Source organism: Cololabis saira, chromosome 12 (assembly GCF_033807715.1).
Source record: "Cololabis saira isolate AMF1-May2022 chromosome 12, fColSai1.1, whole genome shotgun sequence".
NCBI lineage: Eukaryota > Metazoa > Chordata > Actinopteri > Beloniformes > Belonidae > Cololabis > Cololabis saira.
This window is the reverse complement of record NC_084598.1, coordinates 5151621-5178892: the sequence shown is the minus strand read 5'-3', so window position 1 is coordinate 5178892 and position 27272 is coordinate 5151621. Positions and strand designations below refer to the sequence as shown.

General features: G+C 40.8%; 1 protein-coding gene across 3 annotated transcripts; it reads left to right on the top strand.

The window, feature by feature from the left end:
- The first annotated feature begins 568 nt into the window (after positions 1 to 568).
- On the top strand, positions 569 to 24389 carry zgc:162200 (uncharacterized protein LOC558638 homolog). Of its 3 annotated transcripts, none has more exons than XM_061735218.1 (10): positions 569 to 743; positions 2910 to 3243; positions 5514 to 5726; positions 5905 to 6057; positions 7805 to 8308; positions 10767 to 11633; positions 12725 to 12904; positions 16264 to 16415; positions 18354 to 18699; positions 21571 to 24389. In XM_061735218.1, exons 2-10 carry the CDS (start codon positions 2992 to 2994, stop codon positions 21574 to 21576), a joined length of 2673 nt encoding a protein of 890 aa, XP_061591202.1. In that variant the 5' UTR covers positions 569 to 743; positions 2910 to 2991; the 3' UTR covers positions 21577 to 24389. The 3 variants fall into 3 exon arrangements, with proteins under 3 accessions (XP_061591202.1, XP_061591204.1, XP_061591203.1); XM_061735219.1 differs by lacking the exon at positions 569 to 743 and adding an exon at positions 1251 to 1271; XM_061735220.1 differs by lacking the exon at positions 18354 to 18699.
- The last annotated feature ends 2883 nt before the right edge of the window (positions 24390 to 27272 follow it).

Here is a 27272-nt window from a genome sequence, read left to right as displayed (position 1 = left end):
TTTTGGCTACTCTACCCACCTCTGCATGCCTCTGAAGTTTGACTTTTTGCACCATTACAATATTATATATTATAGGCAACTAGTCATCATATCTTCTGCTCTCTGAAACACATGTTAATGCTCAATAGTACACATATATGGTTCTTTAATATATTTGCATTATACTAAGATACATTCATTTTCAATGGCTTTTGTCCTTAATGGCTTTTTTCTCCCTTACATTACTTTTACTTTTATACTTTAAGTAGTTTTGAAACCAGTACTTTTATACTTTTACTTGAGTAAAAAACTTGAGTTGATACTTCAACTTCCACAGGAGTATTTTTAAACTCTAGTATCTATACTTCTACCTGAGTAATGAATGTGAATACTTTTGACACCTCTGCTGACAAGTGAAATTTTGGGCTCTGGCCCCTGGACTAAAACTGCAGCGCTGCTGCACCAGGCGGCGCCGTCGCGCCCCCTGGCGCTGCAGTACCGCGCTGCTCCGCCAGGGGGCAGCGCTGCAGTTCCCCGCTGCTCCGCCAGGGGGCGCCGTCGCGCCGCAGGGATTTCGGCGCGCATCTGACTCGTGACGTCACCGAGAGCCGGGAGAAGCAGGTGGAGGACGGGACGCTGCTCTCTAACCTGCTCCATTCTGCTGTCTAACCCGTCCCCCAGTCCGCTGCTGCCCACCAGCCCCCAGGCCGTCGGACGGGGACCGTGTAGCTTCGTGTCCGAGGCGGGAGCCGGGCAAGAACCGGGTGAGTGTCGCAGTTGGGGCTGGTGATGGCTGACGGGGGTTAGCTCCTCCCGCAGGGAGGATGCTCTCCAACACGAACCACCGCTGTTCTGACCATTTCTGCTGCTTTGACAAAAAATACTCCCTAATGGTTTTCTACCTTTGTAGAGCTACAATTTTACTGTGTTTTACTCCCTAAACCACTTCCTTGTCTCTCACCAGGCCGTCATTGTAAATAAGAACGTTCTTAATGACCTGCCTGGTTAGATAAAGGAGAATGACTGAATGAATATCAAATAAAGCCATAGGATTGTTGTTTTTTTTCTCTCTTTATCGTATAATTTTCACAAAGTCTAATGCATTCATGTCATAGGTAAGTGTATTTTGAAGGATCAAATACTCAACATCCCATATATATCCATTTTGCATCGTGCAAGAAATGATGCAAACTTTGAAAATCGACTGTGCGCATGCGCAGAACCACAAAGTAGCATTTCTCGGCAGGGAGCAGAAATGGTCAGAACACCGGCAGCTGCTCAGTTACACATATGTGGGTGCCCTGGATTACAAAACCAAGATAAAGGATAGTTCAATCCCTGTTTTTGTTCCCCCCAGCCAGTTTGCAGTGTAATGTAATTTGCTGTATGCATGAATGTTGAGCTAAGCTAGAGCTGCTAGCTGCCCGGTCCCTGTCAGGCTGATCATTCACTAAAAACCTCTCGCTTTGGAAACATCACGGACTGTAAAGCTTTAGTGGCCACGAACTGCTAATGTGTTGATGAGCTCGGGGAGGCAGATCCTCCCGGATGAGTGTGTGACTCCGTCCTTTGGCTCTGGACAGCTGGTGATTCCATCTTGGGTCAAGCAAGAAGCACAAGTACATGGGGGAGAATCTGCCCCACCCTGAAAATACTCCAGCTCAAAGTAACGTAACTCCCCCGGCTTGTTTTATAGCTTATTTGTAGCTTTATATTAGTAAATATCTTTATCTTCCTCATACTAAAACCACATTGTGATCTGGACCAGGTTGAACATAGATAGCCTTGCATCCTATTGTATTAGTGGAAGTGTGATTCTTGTAGTCCCACGGATCTTAGGAAGTATCCATAATGGTATGTAAATTCCAGCTTAACACATGAGTAAAGAACAATATTTGTCCGATAATATGAGCTGACCATGTTACATAAACTCCAGCTTATTCAAAATGCTGCAGCCAGAATTCTAACAAAAACCAAGAGGTATGAACACATCACTCCTGTTTTATCCTCTCTTCACCGGCTCCCTGTTAAACAAAGAGTAGATTTTAAAGTACTTCTTATTGTCTTTAAATCTATGAATGGCTTAGCTTCCTCCTACATGGTTGACATGCTGAATACATACCGGACAGATCCCTTAGATCAGTGTTTCTCAACCCTGGTCCTCGTGGGCCCCTGTCCTGCATGTTTTAGATGTTTCCCTGCTTCAACACACCGTGATACAAGTACCCGTGTCATCAACAGAGCTGTGCAGACCTTGGTAACAAGCTAATGAGGACCTTTAATTAGAATCAGGTGTGTTGGTGTAGGGAAACATCTAAAACATGCAGGACAGGGGCCCATGAGGACCAGGATTGAGAAGCACTGCCTTAGATCATCAAATAAGAGTCTTCTTATCATACCAAGAATTCACACTAGATCTGCTCATGGTGCTTTCAGTCACACACATTCCTCGCCGCAGGAACAGCCCTCTTTCAAAAGCAGACTAAAAACGTACCTTTTTGCCCAGGCGTTTGACTAAACTCTACATGATTGGCTGAGTGATAGCACTTTTGTCATAATGGAATTATTGTTGTTTTTGTCTTGACGTCCTTTTGTCTGTTTCTGTTATTGTAAGCCTGTAATTTTGTTTGTTTGTTTTATGTATTTGAGCACATTGAGTCCATGCTCGTCGTGTGAAATGTGCCATATAAATAAATTTGCCTTGCCTTGACCGATTCAACACACGTGAATACTGCAACTGATATAGATCTTGGATTGATCTGGTTGTCCTTTGGCCTTCCAGGCTCAGCCAATCCCAGTTTAAAACTTTGCAGTTCGCTCTATTACTGCTGGCTTAAGATATATATATATATATATGTACCTCTTTTGAAAATCATGTTATAAGTAGTTTATGTAGTCAACTACTGTGTTGTTTTTTTTTGCCTTTGTAGTGTGACGTGATGTGGGCGGAGGAGTGAAGCCGGCAGCAGTCCCAGTGCAACGTTGGTAGATAAAGTGGGAGGCCAAGCCAGGATGCTGGAGGGCAATGCAGAGCCGGCAAGTGCAGTCTCCGAGGGAGAAGGGGAAGCAGCCATGGGAAGCAGAGATCTGAAGGCTCAGGTCACACGGCTGACTCTGGAGCTGCAGGAGGCTACGGAGGAAAAGCTCCAGGCAGCCCGCTATGGCCTGGTGGTGCTTGAGGAAAGCGCTACCCTCAAGGTGAAACACAGGCAGCTGGAAGAAGAATACGAAACCCTGAAAGTGGAACTCCAGCAGCTCAAAGAGGTAGGAAGACCCGGGGCCCTCTGTATTCTTTCTTTCTTTCAAAGAATATAGTTATTTTTGTAGGTAGGTTTAAAGAGTTACCATTTCCCAGTATTCAAAATATAACTTTCTAATATCTTTTTTTCAATGTTTTTACACATTCTTACGATTTAGATTATTCACTTAAAATAGTGCTTTGGATAATGTCATGTTGAGTGGATTTACAGAATGATTTACAGAATGATGCAGGCTTCTTCTCAGTTTGACGGATGAATAAACTATGGGTAATTTCTACTTGCAAAAATGATTTATGTAAGCAGCTGTTATATAATATGTAATTACTGTAAGACATCATAATTATGACATAATGGCACAGAATCACCCGCTTTCTTGGGCTTACCAATGTTGGCGAGAGTGACAATGTTACAATTTTTTTGTGGCTTACATTCGACAGCACACTCTCCCAGCTCGTGCTGGTTATTTGAATGTTGATAGCCTTGGAGCTGCCCTGCAGTGTCATGATGATACCATTGTTACGTCTTTATATTTGCGTCTGAGCAGCGATATGAATTTGGCTGCATATCTTTTCTTTGCATTTTGGTTATTCTCTACAATAATCCTCCACAATACTACTTTTGTTTGAGTCTAATATTAAACTAACAAACATGAGGTTTGTGATCACAAGTTTTCTGATGCTTTTTTTTTTAACCACTGAAGAGTCTCAGTGTTGGTGCTTCCAGCATCAACACTGTGAGACTTTTTGTTATTCTCTTTATCTTGTTATTCTGTATCGTTCTTTAAGGTGAGAAAAAATAATGTATTCCTATTTATTTTAGAACCATAAAGGTTTCAATGAAGTGTGTCCCTGACAATCATGAGTAAAAGGTTATACCAGGATGTCCACCCCGTGTGTGTGTGTGTGTGTGTGTGTGTGTGTGTGTGTGTGTGTGTGTGTGTGTGTGTGTGTGTGTGTGTGTGTGTGTGTGTGTGTGTGTGTGTGTGTGTGTGTGTGTGTGTGTGTGTGTGTGTGTGTGTGTGTGTGTGTGTGTGTGTGTGTTTAATATATTTTTTAGAAATATGTAATAGAATATCAGTAAGTCTGGGCCACTCTAGTGCTTCGTTCATATTAAGAAAACCTTTTCTTGTCTAAAAGCGGCATAGTGGTACAGAATATCTCTTTTTTTCATAATCAGCTTAAACCTCCTTCCTTGTATATGCACCCACCAAGGCTTTAGACAGATTTCCACAAAGCAGAGAGCTTGTGTTGTAATTTAGCATTATTGCATAACTATAATATCTAGTTGAGTTTAGCGTGTTAGCTGTAGTGATTATTGGGAAACATGTCAAGCTTCCTGCTTTTGGCAGACGATGGAAAAAAACTCAACACGTTATGGTGTTATGTGCAGTGCATTGGGCTCATCATGCTGAGGGAGACTCTAACTAACTGTTGAGCAAAGGTTGAAAGATCAATTCCTGCAAAAATGGCGAAGTGAACTCTAGGATGACATGTGATATGTATGTAGAGATTAAGCAAGAGTTTAAGCTAGAACAGTACTTACTATGTCAAAATCTAAATAGCCATTTGTAATTTTACGATGAATAACAGCATAATACCAAAAGTCACTGGAAGGTATAAAGGTTTATTATTATAAAGGTCTGGATAGAAGTCAGAGATTCTGTAACCTCTGTAACGTCAACTGTATTGGAGATGAGTTTCATATTTTGTTTGAATGTAAAAATGTAAATATAATGAATCTCAGACAGAAATACTTACCAAAGTATTATACAAACGGACCATCTATGTTTAAATTGATTTTGTTACTTCAATCTAATAGTTAAATGTTATTTATAATGTTATTTATAAATTATAAACTTTTTGAAGAATGTCCTTCCTCTGTTTAAATTATTTTAATATTTATTTATTTATTTTGCCAAATTGAGTATTTTAGTTGAACATGTTCAGCCTGCCATTTGCTACAAATGTTTGTGTTCTGTGCTCCATACCATGTGATCATGGTCGTGAGTTAAAATAAATGATTGATTAATTGATTGATAAATATGATGGAATGGCTTTTAAGATGTTAAGTTCACTCTGCCTCATCACTTTCGGTTTTGTCTTACTCTGTACTCGGGTTTCAGGTGACACACTTTCACTGTCATCCCATTTCCTCTATTCAGTTTAAAATATTTCAGTTTTTTAAGTCAGTCAGATCCATATATTTTAACTTTTTTCAAAGTGTAACATTATATTGCTTTTCAGTTGGTGCATTTTTTTTTTTCTTTGTCTGAAGGCTTTTGCAGACTCTGTGAGCAGCCAGAAGCGTGCAGCTGCGGATGGAGAGTGCCGGGAGGAGAGCCTGCTGCAGGAGACCGCTAGTAAGGAGGCTGCCATGGCAACCCGCATAGAGGAAGTTCAGCTGGATCTCAAACAAGCACGTCTTGCTCTGAGCAATGCTCATGCAGAGATCGATAGGCTGGGGGTGCTCTCCACCCAGCTAAAGAAGGTATGGGTTACACAGTGCACTCGTAAATGGATACCCCGGTGTTTGCTTTCAGCCTCCATATGATGTCATTGATTTAGCTTTCAATATTTCAGCGATGCAGCCTCATTCACAAAACCAAATGATCTTGTAATAAAGTTTAGGGCTTTTTGCTGATGGGCCAGTGGGTTGTGTTTCACAGGAGTGTGAGTGTCTGGAGGCAGAGAAGGGCCATCTGAGGGATGAAATGAAGGAATACAAAGTCCGTGAGCTGCGCCAGTTGCAGGACAGTAGTGAACTGGAAGAAGAGAACATTTCTTTGCAAAAACAGGTGTCTGTGCTCAAGGAAAACCAGGTCAGTTGGTTCGCAGCTGTATCACATAAGTTCTTTCTACTGGCTGCAATTGTGGATATTCAGAATTGAACATCACTAAATATATAAATTGTAAAATATATTCAAAATTAAAACCCCAGTAGAGAGGATTTCAAGTTTTATGATCCTAAGGTGGTTTGAGGTTTCCACACTGTTTTAGAAAATCACATGTATCTAAGTCGTTAAGACTTTGTGGTATGGTCATTGTTGCAGTGCAGTTATGTTGTTTGCATCAGACGTAAAACTTCTAATCTCCCTCACATGTTTGTTTACAAAACTTCCCAACCAGGTTGGAAACCAGTTACTGTTGAGCTGACGGTTTCTAGGTGATTCATGTTTTAATTTCCAGAAAATATAACAATAATAATAATAATAATAATTTATTTTTCTTCCCTTTTTTAATTTTTTGTTCTGATCAAATTCCCTGTTTGTAACCTTACCTTCAGAGTTAAGCACCAAAACCCTTATCTATGCACAGCAATGAATCCAAATAGAACCAAATGGTATTACAAGCAATTCAATTTTCAATTCAATTCAATTTTATTCATATAGCGTCTAATACAACAAAAGTTGTCTCTAGGATCTTTCCAGAGACCCAGAACATAAACCCCCGAGCAATTATTACACAAACAATGGCAGGTAAAAACTCCCCTAGTGGGAGAAAAGCCTTAAGCCAAACAGAGCTTTAGCAACTAAGAGGTGATTTTAAAATGTTAAAGTTCTGGAAGAGCTGTGTGCTCAAAAAGCTCTGCAAAATATTGATCTAATAGAAAGTGTAGAAAGGTTGATGCATTAAGCAGTTACAAAAGTCTGCTCTCGAAATCCTAATGTGTTTACACATGAATGTGCGAGACCTGTGAGTGGACTTTTAGATAAACTAGAGATCATTTTCTGATGGGATCACACCAAAAGAAATGCACAATAGCAGGTTATTATGACATTGTACGGGAGCGGATGGGTTATAATGAGCCTTCATTTTGATTTTAAGTGCACACCTGTACATGCTGTGGGACAATCACGCACAGTTTTGATGTTATTTTGATCCGTTAACAGCCATACAAACAACTATCCAAGTACTGAAAACCTGCTTCTTTGTAGTTTGTAGCCAGGAGCTCAATCACATCAAAATAATGTTGCAGGTAAAACTTCCTGTGATGGAAAAATATTTAGCACTAATATAAAGAAATACTAAAATAAAGAAACTGTTAAAAAAAGCCAGATGACTACTTTCAAAATAATGCTTTGGTGCAACAACACCAAACACCAACCATACTTGGACATTGTAGCAACAGTTTAAATGTTAACATTGGCACAAATAAGAGATTTAGCACTTTATCTGGATTGCTTGTTTATACTCTAGCACTTAGATAAGATAAGCATTTAATGATCCCTTAGGGGGCATTTAGCTACCAGTTAAAAAAAATAAATATTTACAGCTCATGTGGGAGAAATACATTTTCAATTACAGAAAAGGATAACCCTGTGAAAAAGTGGGGATATTAATTTAGGTTATCTGGCACATAAGGAGGTAAAACAGCAGCACTATTACAATCTGTGATGACCATGGACTCATGAAATGGGTGGAAATAACAGGTACTCTGATTTTGAGTATATTGATGGGAATATCCTTATGCTGGGAATACATTTCACACCCATAGTTTTCCATGAAACAACATTAAAAGTAAAAGTACTAAAAATAGTCTTGGTTGTGCTTTTAATCACATTCCAGGTTGAGTTTGAATCAATAAAGCTGGAGCTGACCCAAAAGAACGAGGAGCAGGAGGATCTGCGGGCTCAGCTGGACGAGGCGGCGCGGCTGAGGGAGATTGCAGAGCGGCAGCTGGATGAGGCCCTTGAAGCCCTGAAGGAGGAGAGGGAGCAGAAGAACAGTCTGCGTCGAGAGCTCTCTGCCTTGACCCTTAACCCCTTTGATTCTGTGGGGAACCTGGAGCTCCACTTGGAGCAGCTGGATGACAGCCAGGACGAGGGTCAGGGTGGAGAGGGTGAGGAGGAGAACCAGGACAGCGGTTACACCAATGATCCTGGATCTGCTCCCGGCTCTGCCGACCCTCCTCGCTTAGGTGGCTCCAAAAGCAACGGCCTCATCCAACGCTACTCCACTCCGCGCAACAGCGACGCGTTCCTGCGGGCTCCGGCCTCAGGGCTGGTGTCAGATCTGCTCAGCGAGCTGCACTTTTCAGACAGTCAGAAACTAAAACAACAACTCCTCCAGGTAAGCCACTCAAAAAACATTTATCACTATCAAAATAATGCTTTAGTGCTCCAAAGATAGACGGTGAGAAAGTACTGCCATGCTAAACATTTGTAGAGTGAGTTTGTACAGCAAGGAAAGTTTATTTGTATTGCACAATTCAACACAAGGTAATTCAAAGTGCTTTACATCAACATTAAAAGCAGCAAGACACAATTAAACAGTAACAAATAAAATTAAATAACATTATAAGAAAAGAGGTAAAATAATAAAAAGCGCAAGTTGTTAAAAAGTAAGGGCAGTGTGTACAGCAGGTACATCTCATTCTTAAAATGGCAAGAATTACGTTTCTATACGGTCAAAACGTACAAAGACCGGGTCAAATACAGTATTACAAAAGTAATCTGTGCCGATTCATGCGGTGAATAAAACCAATTTGACAATTCTATGTCACAATGCCTGCATTCAGGGCTTATCCATAACTTAGTGCGGTTTTCAAAAATCATAAGTATTTAATTTAAGAGTATGTTTAAATAACAACTAAAATGAAATAAAATGATAAGAAAAGAGGTAAAATAATAAAAAGCACAAGTTGTTAAAAAGTAAGGGCATTAGAGTACAGCAGGTAAGTATTTAATTTAAGAGTAGCTTCAGTAAACGGTAATGTTTTTAACCCTGATTTAAAGGATCTACAGTTGGAGCAGACCTCAGGTCTACAGGAAGTTTGTTCCACCGGTGAGGAGCAGAATAACTGATCGCTGATGAACCTTGCTTGGTTCTGGTTCTGGAACCACAACAAACCAGATCCAGATGAACCTCAGGGGTCTGGGAGCTTCATAGGAACTAACAGATCCACCATGTATTTTAGTCCAAGACCATTCAGTACTTTGTAGACGAGCAGTAAGATTTTAAACTCTATCCTGCAGTGCAGAGCAGTTATACTTTACTTGTGATGTTTAGTAAATGTCAATCAGCCTCCCTACTTCTCTGCAGAGGCAACAATTAAGGATTTCCAAGCAGGACTTCATGCTTTGTTATGTAAATATTTAGTTAATACAACAATATTGAAACAATTGGATGAGGCGAAGCCAACTTCAGTTAATACTCTGCTCTAAAACTGGATCCAGCTCAATATTGTCCTAGACTGTCTTGTTATTGCATTAAAATAAAATGATAATGAGTGCATTAATATGGAGGTCACTGTGCTAATTAGTTGACTCAGAGCAAACGGGAGTAGAGCGGATCACTGCTGCCCTACAGGCATACTGGGCATTAATAAGAAGTAGTGTTGATTAGCTCGAACCACTGATTACAGAAAAACAGTTCAGTAAAAACCATGGCAGGTTTCCTTCCCGTAATCTTTTGAATATTAATTGTGAGTTTCTAAAAGCGCATACATTTTTAGACAGTGAGGTTCAGGTGAGCACCCAATGACTGTTACTTGGAGCTAATCTATTCTACATTACTATTCAATGATTTAGACATGGTTGTGTATTAATTTTGAATAAGTCATTGTGCCCAGATGTTTTTTCTGGTACAATGTATCTGGTCCTCTGCACCCTCATCGGAAACATCCGAACAGAGCAGAACAACTTGAAGACCGCTCCCATTTTTTTGCTTCGAGCAAGGAGGTTAGTATAGAATGAAGTCTGTGTGACTGCGCTGTTAACGGGGATGTCTGCCACTTCCTGCCCCCAACCACATCCGCTTTGTATTGCTGCTGAAGGAGGACTATTAATATATCACACGGTCTGTTTTGCCAGGCAAGTTAGTCGGCCACAGTTTCACGCACATACAGGACTGTCTCAGAAAATTAGAATATTGTGATAAAGTTCTTTATTTTCTGTAATGCAATTACAAAAACAAAAATGTCATACATTCTGGAATCATTACAAATCAACTGAAATATTGCAAGCCTTTTATTATTTTAATATTGTTGATTATGGTTTACAGCTTAAGATTCCCAGAATATTCTAATTTTTGAGATAGGATATTTGAGTTTTCTTAAACTGTATGCCATGATCAGCAATATTGAAATAATAAAAGGCTTGCAATATTTCAGTTGATTTGTAATGAATCCAGAATGTATGACATTTTTGTTTTTATAATTGCATTACAGAAAATCACAATATTCTAATTTTCTGAGACAGTCCTGTACAACACATTTGAAAATGAAGAATGTCTTGAGCTCTCTTTTCTCTCCGTCTGAAGGGGCTACCTCTATAATTAATGAAACACTTACATTGGGGGGTTGGGTTTGAGTGCTCCGACCTGACAGATGTAGAACTGTCCCTTTGAATGAAGTTGTATTAAAGATGCATGAAGAGTCAAGACAGTCGGGAAGAAATCTGTGTCACAGACCGGTATAAATTATATCTTTATTTCATTACTATCAATCAAGAATTGGCATTAGTAGTCTGCGCTGGAACTGAACGGCATTATGACAAATGTATCATCTTTTGTATGTTTGTATTTTCAGGCAGAGAGAGAGAAATCCAGCCTGGTTGGCAAGGTGGAGGAGCTGCAAATGCAGCTAGTAATGTCGAAACAAGCACTGAATCAGCAAGAAGAAAAGGTCGGCTCTCTCACGCAACAGCTGGAAGCCGTGCAGTATAGTCAGCAAAACCAGGAATCGGAAGACAAGGGAGATAACGAGATCGAAGATGGCAATGCAGTGTTCGACTATGAGGTAGACACCAAGAGCAAGGAGGTGTTGGAAGCACGGATGCGAGCGGCCAGCGAGGAGCTCCTGAAGCTGCGAGATGAGCTGTCTCAGGCAGGAACTCGTTACAACACTCTAGAGCAGAGACACAAGCAGGAGAAGGACCGTTGGAGAGCCGAGGCCCAGGACCTGGCCGACAAGATCCGCCAGTGCATCAAATCCAGCAAGCAAGACCAGGAGCGCATCGGCGAGCTGGAGAAAGAGATCGGAGCCACACGGAAAGTGGCCACCGACTCCGAAGGGCATTTGAGCGTCGCACAGGAAGAGCTGCTGGCCTTCTCCGAGGAGCTGTCCAACCTTTACCACCACATCTGCGTGTGCAACAACCTAACACCCAAACGCGTCACCTTGGATTATTACCGCGACGGCGCCCGGGCCAGCGGCGGGGCAGCCGGCGCGCGGAGGCCACACCACGTCTTTCCTCCCAACGCCCAGAAGAAACCTCGAGCCAACGAGATGTTCATCTCCAAAGCAGCAGCACTGCAGTTCATGGGAGAGGTGGACAGCGGCGGGACCAGCGGAGACTCTCCTTCCTGTCCGGGATCCCCCACCCTAGATTTCAGGGACCCTTCCAATGTTCGGAACTTGGTATCTGTCATTCGCTGCCAGATCAAACACCTCCGGGTAAGACGGCGCTGCACTTCCATCCGCGTATCAGACATGAAAGTGCCAGCACACACACACACACGTTAATTCTCAATGAGTGGTTGTGTTTGATCAATACTACTTAGACGTTTGGGAACTAAAAAGCTTTTATTGGGACTTTCACTGAAAGCCAGGCTTTATTTTGTATTATTTATTTTTTTTGCTGGACTTATCACTCACTCCAGACTGCTAATAGTCTTTGGTCTGCACAAATCCAGCACCTGTCGAGGGCTGTGTCGACAGGTGCGTGTGCGTTGGTTCTGAATGGATTAGGTTATCAGGGGTCAAAGGTTGAGTTGTGGCTCCCACGATATTTTCTGGACTATAAGCTGCATCCGCTCTATTTAAAAAAAAAAAAAAAAGAAAAAGATATGCAAGCCGCAGATATCTATGTTGTTAGATTAGATATTAACTACATGTACAGAAGGATTTTGAACTGTAAATGATGTACATGTTGTACCTAAATAGATCTTTCCTAACAGTGTCTTTTAACACGGCAGCAACTTTGCTGATTAAAACGGGACAGAACCAAGAGAAAATAACCAGTATTCATTTATCTGTTTGAAATCTGCTTCTACCTACTTTTATCTGCTAAAGAAGAAGTAGCGTATTCTTCTTTGCATTTATTTTGTCTTAGTTTTGATTCTAATTCCAGTTAGAGCGCCCCGAGCGGTGGAAGAAAAATCCACAGATTAGCTGCACCTTTGTATAAACTGCTGGTTGAAAACCTATGAAAAAAGTAGCGGCTTATAGTCCAGAAAATACGGTAGTTTCATCTGTACCGAGAGGAATATGTGGGTTTTATATCATGAGATGCAGAGTATGAAACAAAATAATCTCTCATTTACATTTTAGACGTTTCATTTCAGTCAGTTTTTAATTAATTAGAACATTTAAAGATTTAAATAATTTTCTTTATTTTGACAATTTTCAATCAAATGAAGTAGTGTGCTTTTGATAATGATTAGATAAACATTGCTGTAGTATGAAACCATGGTCAGAAAAACAGACATTTGTGTTTAAAACTAATACAATTGACAAGTATAAAAGTGCCTGTGTTTTCTCCTCAGGTTGCTGTGGATCTCTGTCGTCAAAGGGGTGCGATGCCTTACTCGGTGCTCAGCAACAGTGAGGAGTCAGAACGTGATGCCGAGAGCCTCATGGAGGAGGTTCTGAAACTTAAATCTCTTCTCAGCACCAAGAAAGAGCAGATCGCTACGCTCAGGACGGTTCTCAAGGCGAACAAACAGGTGGGCCGTAGCAACCGGTAACTATGCTGCAAAGCTTCTGCTCGCTGTCACGCTGCTTTGAAGTGAGTTGGCTGGAAGTGAAACTCAGCGTCAGGTCAGACAGGAAATTAAACTTCCAGTTGCTCTGGCAAAGAGCCGCTAGTTAGTTCATCGTCATCGCTCACATGATTATAACATTCACTTGTACGGAACCTGCTGTAGAGAACTGAAACCATCATGTGTTATATAAGGAGACCAGAACTTTGAAGTCAGACCAACTTTACTCTCATTATGTAATAGCTTCAACAAATAACTTGGTATCCAGAAGACACCTAGCATGATTTATTTAGCCGATATTCTCAGATTGTTATTATTATTATTATTATTCATTTGCCGGCTTTCCACCCATCTGCTGGTTACTGTCACTTCCTTGTTCCTCTCTGTGGTTCAGCTCCACAGTACCATAAATGATAATAGCATGAATGTGTTTTTTGTGAGCTCTCTAGAACTGTAGTTGTTTTTATCAAAATATTATATCACCTTTCTAACTGTAAGTGGCACTGGAAAAATATTAGAGTTGCATCAACTTATTATGTTTAACTACTTTTTAATCAGCTTGACCAGGACCAAGTACTTCCTCCAAAGAGAATTGATATTTTGTTTCCAAAGTCAAGTGGTTGTTTTTTTCCACCTGTGCTTGACAATTAAAAGAACTACCTTGAGAAGAGCCAACTTGACCGAAAGGAAGTATTGATTGCTTGTTGTGAGATTGGGATGATGATGTCAGAATTTTGGTGTAAATAACATGAAATCATGTTTGCATGGTGGTCATGTAATGTTATGGGGGATATTTCCTTGGACCGAGTGTCATTTACACATCCCAGCTCACTTGAGTGTCGTTGGTGACCACGTCCTAGCCTTTAGGACTGTAGTAGGGCTGGGGATCGATTCAAATGTCAAGAATCGATTCAGAATCGAATTGAGATCAAGATTTGATTCGATCCGATTCAATTTGATTCCGATATTGATTTGGGTTAGTGTTATTAAAACAGTTTTTTGAGCTGTTCCATGAATTACATGACTGTAGTTATGCAAAATATTAATACTAGTATTATATTGAGATTCAACAGCAAGTATTGCAGCTAATGATGCTGTAAGGACCAATCAGCTCCCAGAATGCTGATAGAACTGCTTTCAGAAACATCGTGGGTCAGAATTACCAAACAGATCCAGGGAGGAAACAGAGACGGATGAAATCGGTTTTATTTTTTCCCACATTCCGTTTTTATTTGTTCCATTTTCGGTCTATTTTGGTTTTTAATTTTTGAGCATTTGGTTTTTAGCATTTTTTGCAAATGTAACCCCAAGACAGTATATAAAGTAATGAAATATAGACAATTTATGCAATTATAACCTAACACTTTAATGTTTTCATACCTTTAAACATATTTAAAGGCAAAAACATGGCACCAGTTATTCTCGTGTCTAACAAAACATTCCTTTTTTGGGTATAAACAAAAAAATAACCAAAAGTTGTAATGTAATGATGAAAAAAAAAAAAAAATTTAAATCGATCTTTAGACATATGAATTAATCGATTTTTAGGAATTAATATGAGAATCGATTTAGAATTGGGAAATCGATTTGTTTCAACACAGGCCTAGACTGTAGTGCACCCATTTTGTGATGGGTACTTCCCGAGGAATAACTCTGGGTTACAGAGCTCAAATCAGCACAGACTGGTGGCCTGAACACAAAAGGTCATTGTATTTAAATACCATTCATACATCCAGCATGTCCATCAAGGCACTTGGGTGGTTTCTGTTAAGTTCATTGATAAAGCAAGAGAGTAAGTCTTGAGTCACATAGCCTACATGATAATCTTGGAACAGTGTTTTGTCTAGACAGTCCATTTTACCCATGTGGCCCTGCACCTTGTATACTGTTGCACTCTTCAGCGGCTCAACCGGCCTTCCCCCTCCTCTTTACAACATTTCCAGTATTACGTGACCCGCTTCTGCCTCTCCCTGAGCTGTCAGCTCCGGTTAAACTCACACGCTCACTCAAGGTGATCTGATTGACTTGACGGTGCCTGCCTGCACCGGTTCACTTTCTCAAGTCTGATTCCTGGGGCTGCGTAAGCCGCCCACAGGTGCTTGGGATGGAATCAACGTATTTACATGCAAGGGGAGGATAGAATACAATAGAATGCCTTTTATTGTGATGTCCACATGTACAGTGAGCTATACATTACATTACATTACACTGGGGATCGATTCAAATGTCAAGAATCGATTCGATTCCGATTCTTAAGATTCAGAATCGATTATCACCATTTGATTCGATTCGATATTGATTTGGGTTAGTATTGCCTGGATTATATGACTATGACTAAGATAACTATTGAAATAATAATTTCACAATAATTATGGTGAAATAACTAAGAAATAAATAACTCAAATAGGCATTTCAATATCCATTTAAAGTGCAAAAAAAGAAAGAAATTGCAACAGCTCAAGCAGTTAACAAGTTATTTTAGCTTGTCTGATTTATTCTGTCACCACACACAGCTTGGCATGAAGCACCTGGCATTTTTCAGGTATTTCATGACAAACCGTGTCCGATAACAGAAACCAAACAAGCTATAGTAAATATAGATAATATGAACTTCATTGAACTAATATAACATTTAGAAATTTTAGCTGAAATGTCCAGCATTTTCTCTAAAGAAAAGTTCATTTAGTTCAGGAGTTTTCAAAACTACTGGGACTACTGGGATTGAAGTTCACCAGGCAAAAATGTAATGATGAAAAAAAAAAATGTAATCAAAAAGGGATAAAAAAAAAAAAAAAAAACGATCTTTAGACATACAAATCGATTTTTAGGAATTAATATGAGAATCGATTTAGAATCAGAAAATCGATTTTTTCAACACAGGCCTACTATACATACAGTGAAACTGAAAGTGCAACACGTAATTAAGTGACTTATTTACATCAGGTAATCTATTTACAAGGAGTACATAGATTAAGAGTAGAAAAGAATAAATAATTAATACTAGTGCAAATAAGAGTGATTGCAAGGAGGTATTGTTATTGCATGTACATTATTGCATGTTTAAGACAGTTTAAGACCGATTATTGTTTGAATAAAAGATAAATAAAAGGCGTGCACATTGGTGTAACAAACTGGGCTCATGCCAGCTGCTGTTTGCCTACCGCTGCAGCTTCCAGGCTAATGGTTTTGTCTTGTATTCATAGAGGAGTAATTGTTCCATAACTTTTCCCTGTAATGATTCTGGTCTTAGAATAACTACATTAATATTTTATACAAAGATTATACATAATAATATGCCTAAGCGATATCTTTGGTTGTTGCAGACTGCAGAGTTGGCCTTGTCTAATTTAAAAACCAAATATGAGACGGAGAAGAGCATGGTGTCGGAGACCATGATGAAGCTGCGTAATGAGCTGAAAGCCCTGAAGGAGGACGCCGCCACTTTCTCTTCACTCCGAGTCATGTTTGCCAGTCGGTAAGCTCTTCTGTCCTTTCTAATTTGCAGCCACAAACATCTCAGGAAAGAAAGCTTTCTATTTTGCAGCGTTCTTCGATTTTTGGTGACGTCTCCTAAGGGGCATTTTGAATTTAGCGGCTTGTCTTCACGTCTATGTTAGTGTTCTTTATGCTCAGTAATGGTGCTCCTTATGGTGCAGCTTTTGCTGTCACTCATGTAATAAGCTTACCATGCGTGTGGACAATCCACTGTTCATGTGAAGATTACAAACCACGTGCTCTGCCCTGCGCTCGGGGGGGAGGAGGCAAGGACAGATTTGTCCCATCAAGCCAGGTCAATTTGGGGAAGAGAAGGCTAATGTTTGCAGACAGGTGGGTCATTAGAAAGTGCCATCAAGGGAAAGTACTAAGATTTAGTATTTTTACAGTCTTTGTAATGGGTGGAGTGGGTCAACAATTCTCTCTCCCTCTTTTTGCATTTGACGATCAAGAGACATGCTCACACTATCAGTCTTTAAGAGTCCAGGGAAAGTTCCTGCATTAGACCGTCTAAGCCCTTTACAGACGGTTATGAGCCAGTATTTGATTATCCCCTAAGAAGGCTCTGAGAACAGACAGTGATCAAGGACTACTGCCCTCTCTTCCAGCAGGCTAAAGATTACAGCTTTAAAAGCTCTTTGCTCATAGTTTATGTCAGCGGCACCATCGTGTGGAGAGCAGGAGCACCTGCATCCTGCAGGATTATCACTACTCTGCTCCAATCCCATTTTCATTTAAGGTGCCTTATTCTTTTGATTTTATTTTTTTTTTAATTATTTTGTCTTATCCCCTGTTGGGGAGAAAACACTCAGTGATCTGGAGAAAGAGGCTGAGACTTAACTTATTTCTTGCATGGGTAGCACTCTAGCTGTGAACTACAACCAGCCTGCACCAGCAGGGTTTATTTATTAGACACAGAAAGTGGGTGTAGAATCACAGTTGTACAATCAGGAAGTAGGTGTGGTGTGGACCACAGCATCATATTACAAACACAGTTGATTAATAAATGGTTATACTAAAGAACTTTAAAATTAGTCATATTATAGATGATTCCACGCCCGCTGATAGGGGGGGACAAACGGGTCTGTTGTCTGTATTTTTTTTTTCTCATTAAATTATGGAATCATTTTTCAAAATGTTTCAAAATATGCCTATTTGTGAAAAAAATATGTAGTATTTGAGTTACATAAAAGCTTGTTATTTGTTTTCTTCCTAATTGTCCTTGTGGTCAAGAACCCCCAACACAAAAATGGTTTGGCCGCTGATCAAAATTTGATGTTATCATTTAATTCAACCATTAGAATGGTCAAAATGTCCGGTCAGCACAAGTCCGGTGCTCAGAAAAGAGAAGAAGAAAATCGAGGCCTCAGAGATTCTCTACACAAATATTTTAAAAAGGTGGTGACGGTGAAGCTGGAATGAATAAAGTCAGCGTAGAGCAAGGTAAGAAACAGTTACAACGTTTACCAACCATGTAACTTAACCTAACTGGCTAGCTCTAATGTTAACGTCCATTAGCTTGTATAAAAACCTGAAGAGCAGAGGGAGAGGAGAGGAAGAGGGAGAAGGAGAGATCCGGGCGCAGGGGGGCCCATCTTAGATTATTTTGTCCGGAGCCCCGGCAAGACTGTCAGCTGGCCTGGATGATTCACATGACATAGTAAAATGAGGTAAAATAAAATGAATAAAGCGAGGCTTTCACGTGAGCATATTTTCCTTCTAACATCCCCAAACCTGAACCAATGGAAATTCTTTTATTATATACCCATGAACAGAACAATCTGTATGTGCAGTCCCAGCCGGTGTTTACGGCCTGCAGCTAACACACTAGTTTATGTGAAGCATGAGTTTTGTGTTGGTTTAACGTGCTTTTGTCCGCTTGCGCATGCTGCATGTTTCTGTTGTTGTGATCTTTTAGGTGCGACCAGTATGTCACCCAGCTGGACGAGATGCAGAGGCAGCTCGCAGCTGCAGAGGATGAGAAGAAGACCCTCAACTCCCTACTGCGCATGGCCATCCAGCAGAAACTGGCTCTGACTCAGCGTCTGGAGGACCTGGAGGCCCCTCTGTCTCCCCACAGCCTGAACAGTAGCCCCCGCCGCTCCAGGGCCAAAGAGCTGGCCACCAAGTCCGGCCGGTCGTCCCGGAGTCCCCGGAGCAGTCCTGCTCGCCCCCCTGTGAGGAGCAGCCCGCGGGCCAGCCCCGTTCCCACCCTGGCCACCCACCACTTGCGAGCTCTCACCCGAAGTCTCAACACCAGCCCAGTAAGAACCTCTTATTCTATCTGTCAATCTGACGACATTGAGACGAGCAGCCGCTCCTGCAGAGGCGGGGCTCTCCCACGAGACGCCACCTTCATTAGGAGTCGTAGTGTCAGTGATGTGTTTAATGCAGAGTGGAGTCATGGATATTCCCTGACTCGTAGAGACTCCAGCAGTTCTTTGAGCAGTGAGAAAACAGTCGAAGCAAACGGCAGCGATTCTCGATGGCCAGCGTCGGGCCGGAGAGCTTCCCTCCCCGTTCGTCAGCGCACATTCATCACAACCCACGTCGTGACTCCGTCTCCAAGCAGGCGAAGCCTTTCTTCATCTGTCACTAACCTAGCTTCTTCTCAAGCTTTGCGTGTGTATCCTAACACATCTAAAGCATGGGGTGAAAGTAAAAAAAAGCCTGATCTAGAAGCACACTTGGATGTTTCTGTCACGAGAAAACACTTTACTAACAAGTCTAAATCTGCACAAGCAGCAGCTGCCTGCAGCTTCACGCTTCAGTCAAACTCCAACGCTGCATGTTCAAACGCAAAACCTTCAGGGGTTCGAGAGGCCAGATCTCTCTCTGTTCAAAACCCACCTGGCAAAACCAGGATGACGGGGATCTGCAGAGAATCTAGAGGGAGATTATCCTCCAATCGAATCTCAGAGGAATTTCACAGTAATGCCAATAAGTCCTCCAGTAATAAAGGCCAGACCTCCAGGGGCAGAAGCTCTCACTCCAAATCATCTCACAGGCCCTAAATGTCCCAGAAGAAATGGCTCGGTACGAAGTAGTGATGCACCGAAATGAAAATTTGTGGCCGAAACCGAAAATAATAATAAACACTTGGCCGAATAACATACCGAACAATGGTTCTTCGCAGTTTTTAATTTATTTTGCCAATTTTTTCACCATTGCATCAATCAAATAAATGTGATTTAGGCATGCTTTTCAAAGAAAAAAAAACCTTTTACAAAATGACAAGATAGAAATATTTTTTGAACATGAACAACTGAACATTTTTTAATTTCCCAGCATTTTTTAAATATTCCAGCAGACATTATACCAACAAGGCACAATAACTTAAAATAAATAAATTAACGAAATAATTTTTTTGGCCATCTTTGAGCTGCTGAAAAATTGTAACATCGGCCTTAAAACTAAAAATGCATTAAAGTGCATCGTAAATATATACATATCAGACAGTGAGGGTTCTCCACCAGATCGGTAGTACGGGCTCTTTTCTCTGCTCCGTAACCGTCTCCATCACCAAGCGGTTTCCCAAACCCAGCTCAGCCTGGATCATTTCTCGTGTCCTCTTCTTTTTCCCCACATCCCAGTAATGATCTGACATGTTTGCTGCATTTAACACCTCACGCCCCCTCACTCCACGCTGTTCGCTGTTTGATTGCGTCACCACACGCCGTTATTAATTGTTTGTTTTTTTTCGCCACTTATTCCACCGAACACCGAAAGTGTTTTTTTGCTATTTTAAAAATTTTTTCGGACGAAAGATTTCGGTTACCGAACATTCGGTGCATCACTAGTACGAAGTAATCTATATACGTGAGATCATAAACATTTAATTAGTCACACCTTAAAATGTGAGTTGATGTGTATGAAAAAAATGTTGTGATTTGGAATTGAATGATTTATTGAAAGGTAGGGGTGTAACAATATTTCGTGCCACGAAATTTTGCGATACAAAAACGTCACAATACGTGTCGTGGAAGTGACAAAGTGTATCGCGATATTGGGTTATTAATATTAATCTATTGTGTGGACTAGTAACGCGCATCCAACCGCGCCTCGACCCGCGGACCAAAATCTTCCTCCGCTCAGAAGAAACTAGTACCATTTTGGTCCCGATCACGCGACTCTTGCAGGGTTTTGAGCTCTGAACTTTTACTGATGTAAGGCTGGTGTAGAGTTAAGCCTTACCTTATTAAATTAAACCTTTTTGGGGTCGTGAGTAGGATAAACACGGGGACAACTTGTGCTGAGTTCCAGTGTACTTTAATGTCCCTCAACAGTGTAGGATTTTAGAACATCAACACAGCACCTAGTGCCGTACTGTGGCGTATCACTCCGCCCAATCTAAAACAGACTAATCACTACAGATAAACTGACTAGTGTCATTATAGTCCCTGATTTACATCAGAATATAAAGAATATATTTATAAAATAATCAACCCTGAATTACCAAAATAACCTTCTTAACAAAAATAAATCTCCTCTTACACTTATAAGGTGAGCATGAATCAATCTTTTTTATGATGTAAAATTGTATGTATTTATTTACTTTTATTTATTTATTTAATTTTAGTTGTTACATTTCTGGAAAAGAAAAAAGTCAAATCATGAGAGAAACTATTCAGTTTGTGGCTAAATATTTGTACTTGTCTGAAACTGAAGATCATAATGCAAACCTGACATTTACTTTTAGTTCAGTTTGTGGAAAATGGTTGGCTTGGCTTTCTCTTTAAAACTTAAACAGTTATAAAGCATTACAAACTGTAACAATAGGGCAAACGCACAGTATTGTTTTGTATTTTCTGTCTTTCAAATAAAAGACCATTTTTTTTCCAGTAATATGTTCCTCATTCAAGGTTGTTAAAGAACTATTGCTATAATATCGTATCGTTATCGTGACCTCAATATCGTGTATCGTACCGTATCGTTAGATTAGTTTATCGTTACACCCCTATTGAAAGGTCATGCTCATCACTATTCAGAAACATTTAACCTTAACAGATAACCTGATATTTTGTGTATGTACAGTCTAGCCTCGTATCCTTGTCATTGCCTTTACCTTTTCCAGATAATTTTTTTTTTTTAAAGTTGAACTAAGTGTTTTCTTTTGTGTCTCTCTGTTTCTGTAGCGCTGAAACGCGTGTACCATCACTCCAAAACCCCTGTTCTCCATAAGGACCCACCTACATGTTGACTCCCCGGCTCCCTCCTCCTTCCCTGACTAGACACATCCTGTCTATCCCAGATACGACGCTACATTCCCCTCTCAAGCCACCAAAAACCGTGGACTGAAAGACGAGTAAAACGCTCATCCCACCTTCTCGGTCTTCTCTGATTGGAGTGGAGAGACCTGCATGCAGCCTGGAGAAGGATGAAGAGACTAATACGTCGCTCATATCGCTGTGTCATTGACTCTGTGTCGTCTAAAGTGGTTCCTACTTCCCTCTGGTCCTGATCAAGACTGTGTGTTGTGGTGAATCCTCAACAGTTTTTGTTTCCCAGGATGAGACTCTCTCATCAGCAGCATTTACTTTCCTCTGACTGAAGGCTACAATCTGTTGTCTGAAGGCTGATCGTCTTCACTCTGCCTTTTGAACCGGCATTCTGATCAGACCACGTTCATTAACCACGAGGTCCCCTGTGATAGCGCTACCTGCTTGTCTTTTGTTAAACGACACAGCCTTACCTACAGAATCACTGTCTTTAAAGCTTGCTGTTGTTGTGACCTTCCTTCCTGTTACTTGATGCTGCAGTTACCCGCCCTCGTTCTTTATCCTGACATTTTCTGGGTCTTAGACTTCGGCCTGTCAGCTGCAGCCTTTAACCAGAGGTCAGTAAACATGGCATTTCACATGGGAGTTGAGCAGCCATAGGTTCACCACCTCAGGTCAAACCACAAGTATTCAGTTAGAGTATTTGGGAAATCTTAAATGCCAGTCTTACTTTGTAAACTATGCAGACCAAGCCAGGGCAGTGCCTGTCAACTTGCTTCTGTAGACTGAGGTGTGTTTTTCTGGACTTATCTTCTTTCATTTAACAGTACCGTATTGGCCCGAATATAAGACGACCCTGATTATAAGACGACCCCCTCTTTTTCAAGACTCAAGTTTGAAAAAATACTTTTTTGTGTGCAGATAAGGTTAAAAAAAAAAAGAAGACTTTTTGAACATCAAATTCAATTTTCATACAGAAAATAATTACAGAACATCTGAAACAAATCAGTATAACAATATATTCAAGAGAAAAAGCATGTTATTTTGCCTCATTCAAATCATCATCTTGAAGTTTGCATCATAACTTCTCAGCTGCAGGTTAACCTGCCGATCTTCCACCCACTTTTCTCGTTTCTCCATTTTCTGTTATTTTCTTTTTTCTTTCTTAGCGCTATTTTTTATTTTTCTTCTTCGTGACGGGTTCACTTTGGCCTGGGGAGTTAAGTTCAGCATTCACTTTAAAGATATCTGGCGCCATCTAGCGTTGTGAATGGGTATAACGTCTAGACCCCAAATGTAAGACGACCCCTACTTTTTCAGTCTTATTTCAATGCAAAAAAAAAGTCTTATATTCGGGCCAATACGGTAACCATTTTCCATATTTATAGTAAGCAGCTTTTGGAAGTTCTTTCAGAGTTCAAAGTGTAACTACACCATTGACTAATGTTGGTTTCTTCTTACGGAGTCGGGGGTTTAAGAGGCACTTTGACCCTGGAAGTGATACTAACACGTTCCACGCTCATTTCTCTGGATAACAGCGTCTGCTTTTTCATACCATTTTCAAATATTCAACCAAACATATATGTGCTACTAAAATGTGCTTTTTGTAATGAAGTACTGTCAGTCACAGTTGGTGGGACCAGATCATTCATTCATGCCAAGAGTGCAAGACGCTGCTACGGTCGCTGCTTGTGGAGAAACTAAAACATCACGTCTCCTCCTTTTAAACAGCGTTACACTCTATTATGCATCTGCTAGTATATTATGACTTCAGTCTGAGACAAAAATCATTAAAAATACTCAAATGTGGCAATAGTTTGCTAGTCAGAGCACACAAGTAGAAGTCCATCACTATAAAGGAAATAAGCACTCAACTATCTGCGGATCTGTTTGAGCTCCTTCATGCATCGCTGAAAGTAGCTTGTGATTTGAGGCTAGTTTGGAGTTAAAATTACTCTGAAATCCACCAAATGATCATGATTATGGCTGTTTTTAGATTACCCCCTCCCCCCAAAAAATAATAATAATAATAAACCAGTTATTGTCAATTTTAAGGTCAACTCAACTTCAAGAAACTAAATCCTGCAGATTTATCTTTGTCTTCCCTTCTTTTGGTGCCTTGACTTGAGTTATTTTATTTCTCGCGACAGCTTAAAAGTATTTTTTTTCTTTAACGTATGTTTTATTTCCTCTTTATGAGAATCATTATGCAGTATTGGCACTATTGAAGTCATATCACATTTTGGTAAAATATTTTCACTTTTTAGCCAGGAGGTCATTAAATAATCATGAAACATGAATTAACTTCCACATGAAGGGACTTGATCTATATTTATTGTTAGAAAAATAATGAAAAACCTGTAACTTTGATGAAAACCACAGCTGCTGTTGGGGTACAGTAACGTTTTAAACTGCGCCACAATGCTGTACCGAATTCTGATGAAAAGTGAAAATGCTTTAACATCAAGTAATATTACAATGAAGGATGTAAATGGATTTCTTAATCTATTTAATTTGACTCTGTGCAGATGTGTGTATAATTTTAATTACCGCTGTTGTATAATAATTTAATTTTTATTTATGTGATCTGCATTTGATGTAAATTAATCTAGAAGACGTCACGCACACACTTCTCTTAGCCTGTTTGCTGGCCCCTGAACGTTTTATGTGTCTGCAAGTTCACCTTCATTGTTTCATCATGAAAAATAAAAAGCCAACACTCTGGTCATGCTCTCGAGCGGCGTCTTTGTGTGTTATTTCACAAACAAACATTTGTAGAAAAACATTGTGTGAGTTAACTGAAATATAGTGAGTAGATTTCAAACAATCTCCAGTTGGTCCTGGACTATATTTGCAGAGCCAGCCCAAGATCATATAGTTTGAAACGTCTTTAAATATCCCAATAATTAAAGCAGAGGGTCTGGAGATAATCCAGAGGTGTTGTCTAAATTCTAATATTTTTTGATGTATTATTTGCTGAAAACGATGATGACACTTATCAAGTTTGCTGTCACGTTTGTGTTTTCTTCATCTCAACCAAACAACACAAACACCTGCATGCTGTCCTTTGAGTGGTCTTGTCTTTCCCTGCTGGTCCGTACTGTTTCCTTCCTCCATGTGTCCTGTCAGGTTTTTGGTTTTGCTCCCGTGTTTTGGTTAATCCTGCTCTGCAGCATTTTTGGTTCTTGTTTTTTTGGTTAATGAACCCAGTTTCTGGAACTCCTGCCGCTCTCCTGCTTTTGGGTCCTCAACAAAACCACACCCGTGACAATAACAAAACATTCTGTTTAATAGTAAGTTTTTTTTAAACAAAAAATATGTTTTTGGGTTTACAATACTTTTCTGTAGGGATTTTACATAGTTTTTATGTAAATATTCACCGTAATTTTTTACTGCGTACACTTTGAGTTTCGAGTCATTTTAAAAAAAGAGTAATAATATATTAAATTTACACAGATCATGTATGCTTTTAAAATCTATATTTATCAAGACTAATGATAAAAACAAGTGCCATTGAACTTTACAAGAAAACTAGTGCAGACATTGCACTTTTATATTGTACTATTAACCAGTATAATTTAACATTAAACTCATATTCTGCAAGAATATTCTTTATTTTAGACTATTTCTTCACAGAACACAATTTTGATAAAGTGCAACTGAAATTAGTATTAAAAGTACAAAAGTGCTGACATATTTTCATAGCATATTTCACTATAACAAGCACCACAGCAGTTTCTGACCCGTCTTGTATTTATCTCATATAGTCCGTGTGTGTGTGTGTTTGACAGAGAGAGAAAAACATAAATACATGAACATAACAATGAACACATTATTTATTATTATTATTTATTTATTTATTTATTTTATTATTTATTTATTATTATGCACATTATTTCAATTAAATTCAATTTTATTTATATAGCGTCTAATACAACAGATGTTGTCTCTAGACACTTTCCAGAGATCCAGAACATGAACATAAACATAAACCCCCGAGCAATTATTACATAAACAATGGCAGGTAAAAACTCCCATAGTGGGAGAAAAGCCATAAGCCAAACAGTGGCAAGAAAAACTCCCCTTTAGGAGGGAAGAAACCTTGAGCAGGACCAGGCTCATAAGGGGGGACCCTCCTGCCGAAGGTCAGACTGGGGGAGTCAGGGACGTCAGCAGCACACAGCAGGCATCCACGTAGGCAGGTGGAAGCAGCAACGGGATGACCGGGGATGGGGGGGGGGGACCGGGACCGCAGGCCAGAACGCAGCTCCCGAGGCTCCGGCCTGCAAACATGCACAAAAAAGAGAAAAGGAGGGGCCAGCACAAGAAACTACAGGAGCGATGGACAAAACGATAGCTATGAGGGAAAGGGAGAGGAGAAGAAGGGTGAGAGGCACCGCCCAGCGGATCATGTCGGTGCCCCCCTGCAGCATAGGCCTATATTTCAGGGCCTTATGCTGCATTGCACTTGCAAAAGACCAAATTGGCTAAAAGTCTGTCAGTCATTTGTGCACGATGGGGCTGTAGAATGCTGCCACCATGGCTGAAAACTCGCTCCACTGGAGCGCTGGAGACAGGCACCGCCAAGACTCTGATGGCCACTTGGAACAGTGAAGGAAGAGTCTTCATGTTCATTGCCCAGAACAAAAGAGCATTCTGTCCTTCTGCTGTGTCAAGGTAGTGACGTAGCTGTAGTGCTGGAGTGGTCCCCACATCCTTCTTCTGTCTCTTATGGTATGCAGCAAACAGCCCTTCTCCTTGTCCAAGCTCTTCTGCCTGTTCTTCGTCAATAAGAGGCACAGGTTGCCCTGTCCCTGCTGCATCTTGCAGGATCAGTTCTGGCAAAACAGAAAAATAGCAGAAACAAACAAGCCCTTATTACCATTAGTGTGTGGGTAAATGGTAAGTGGCTTACACTTATATAGCGCTTTCCAGCTGTACTCCTACAGCCCCAAAGCGCTTTACACTGTAGACATTCACCCACACACTCACACATTCACACACACCGGTTGTCGGCGGAGCTGCCAAACACAACGGCGCTGGCCTGACAACCGGGAGCAACCGGGGGATTCAGTGTCTTGCCCAAGGACACTTTGGTGGACACAGGAGGAACTAGGGTTGGGACCACTGACCTTCAGGTTCATGGGCGAACGCTCTACCAACTGAGCCACCTCTGCCTTGACATCACAACTGACCAGCACATGGGGCTCCACCCACAACAGAGCAAATGCTGGATCCAAGACAGCTGCTTTGAGGTAGACTGGGTCTGAAAAGGGAGCAGTGACCGCATCTTGTGTCCTGGCCATTTTCACATTGATGAAGATTCCAAGAAATGTTTTGTTCAGGGATGCCTGGAGACCAATGGCGGAGGTGGGGGGTGGCTGGGGGTGGCTGTGGCCACATCACGCTGAGTCTTGGCCACCCTATTGGCCACCCCTGGCAAAACGTCACAGCTGTCAATGGTATCCCACGTGTGGAACGAAACCTTCCTGCACTGGCGCAGCATTTCCGGCCGGACACTTAATGCCGGGCAGACACTGTGCAATTATCGGTGAGCCGATTTTCCAGTCGTGCGACTATTTTTTGGATCCGGACGGATTTTGACCCAATCGTTGCTC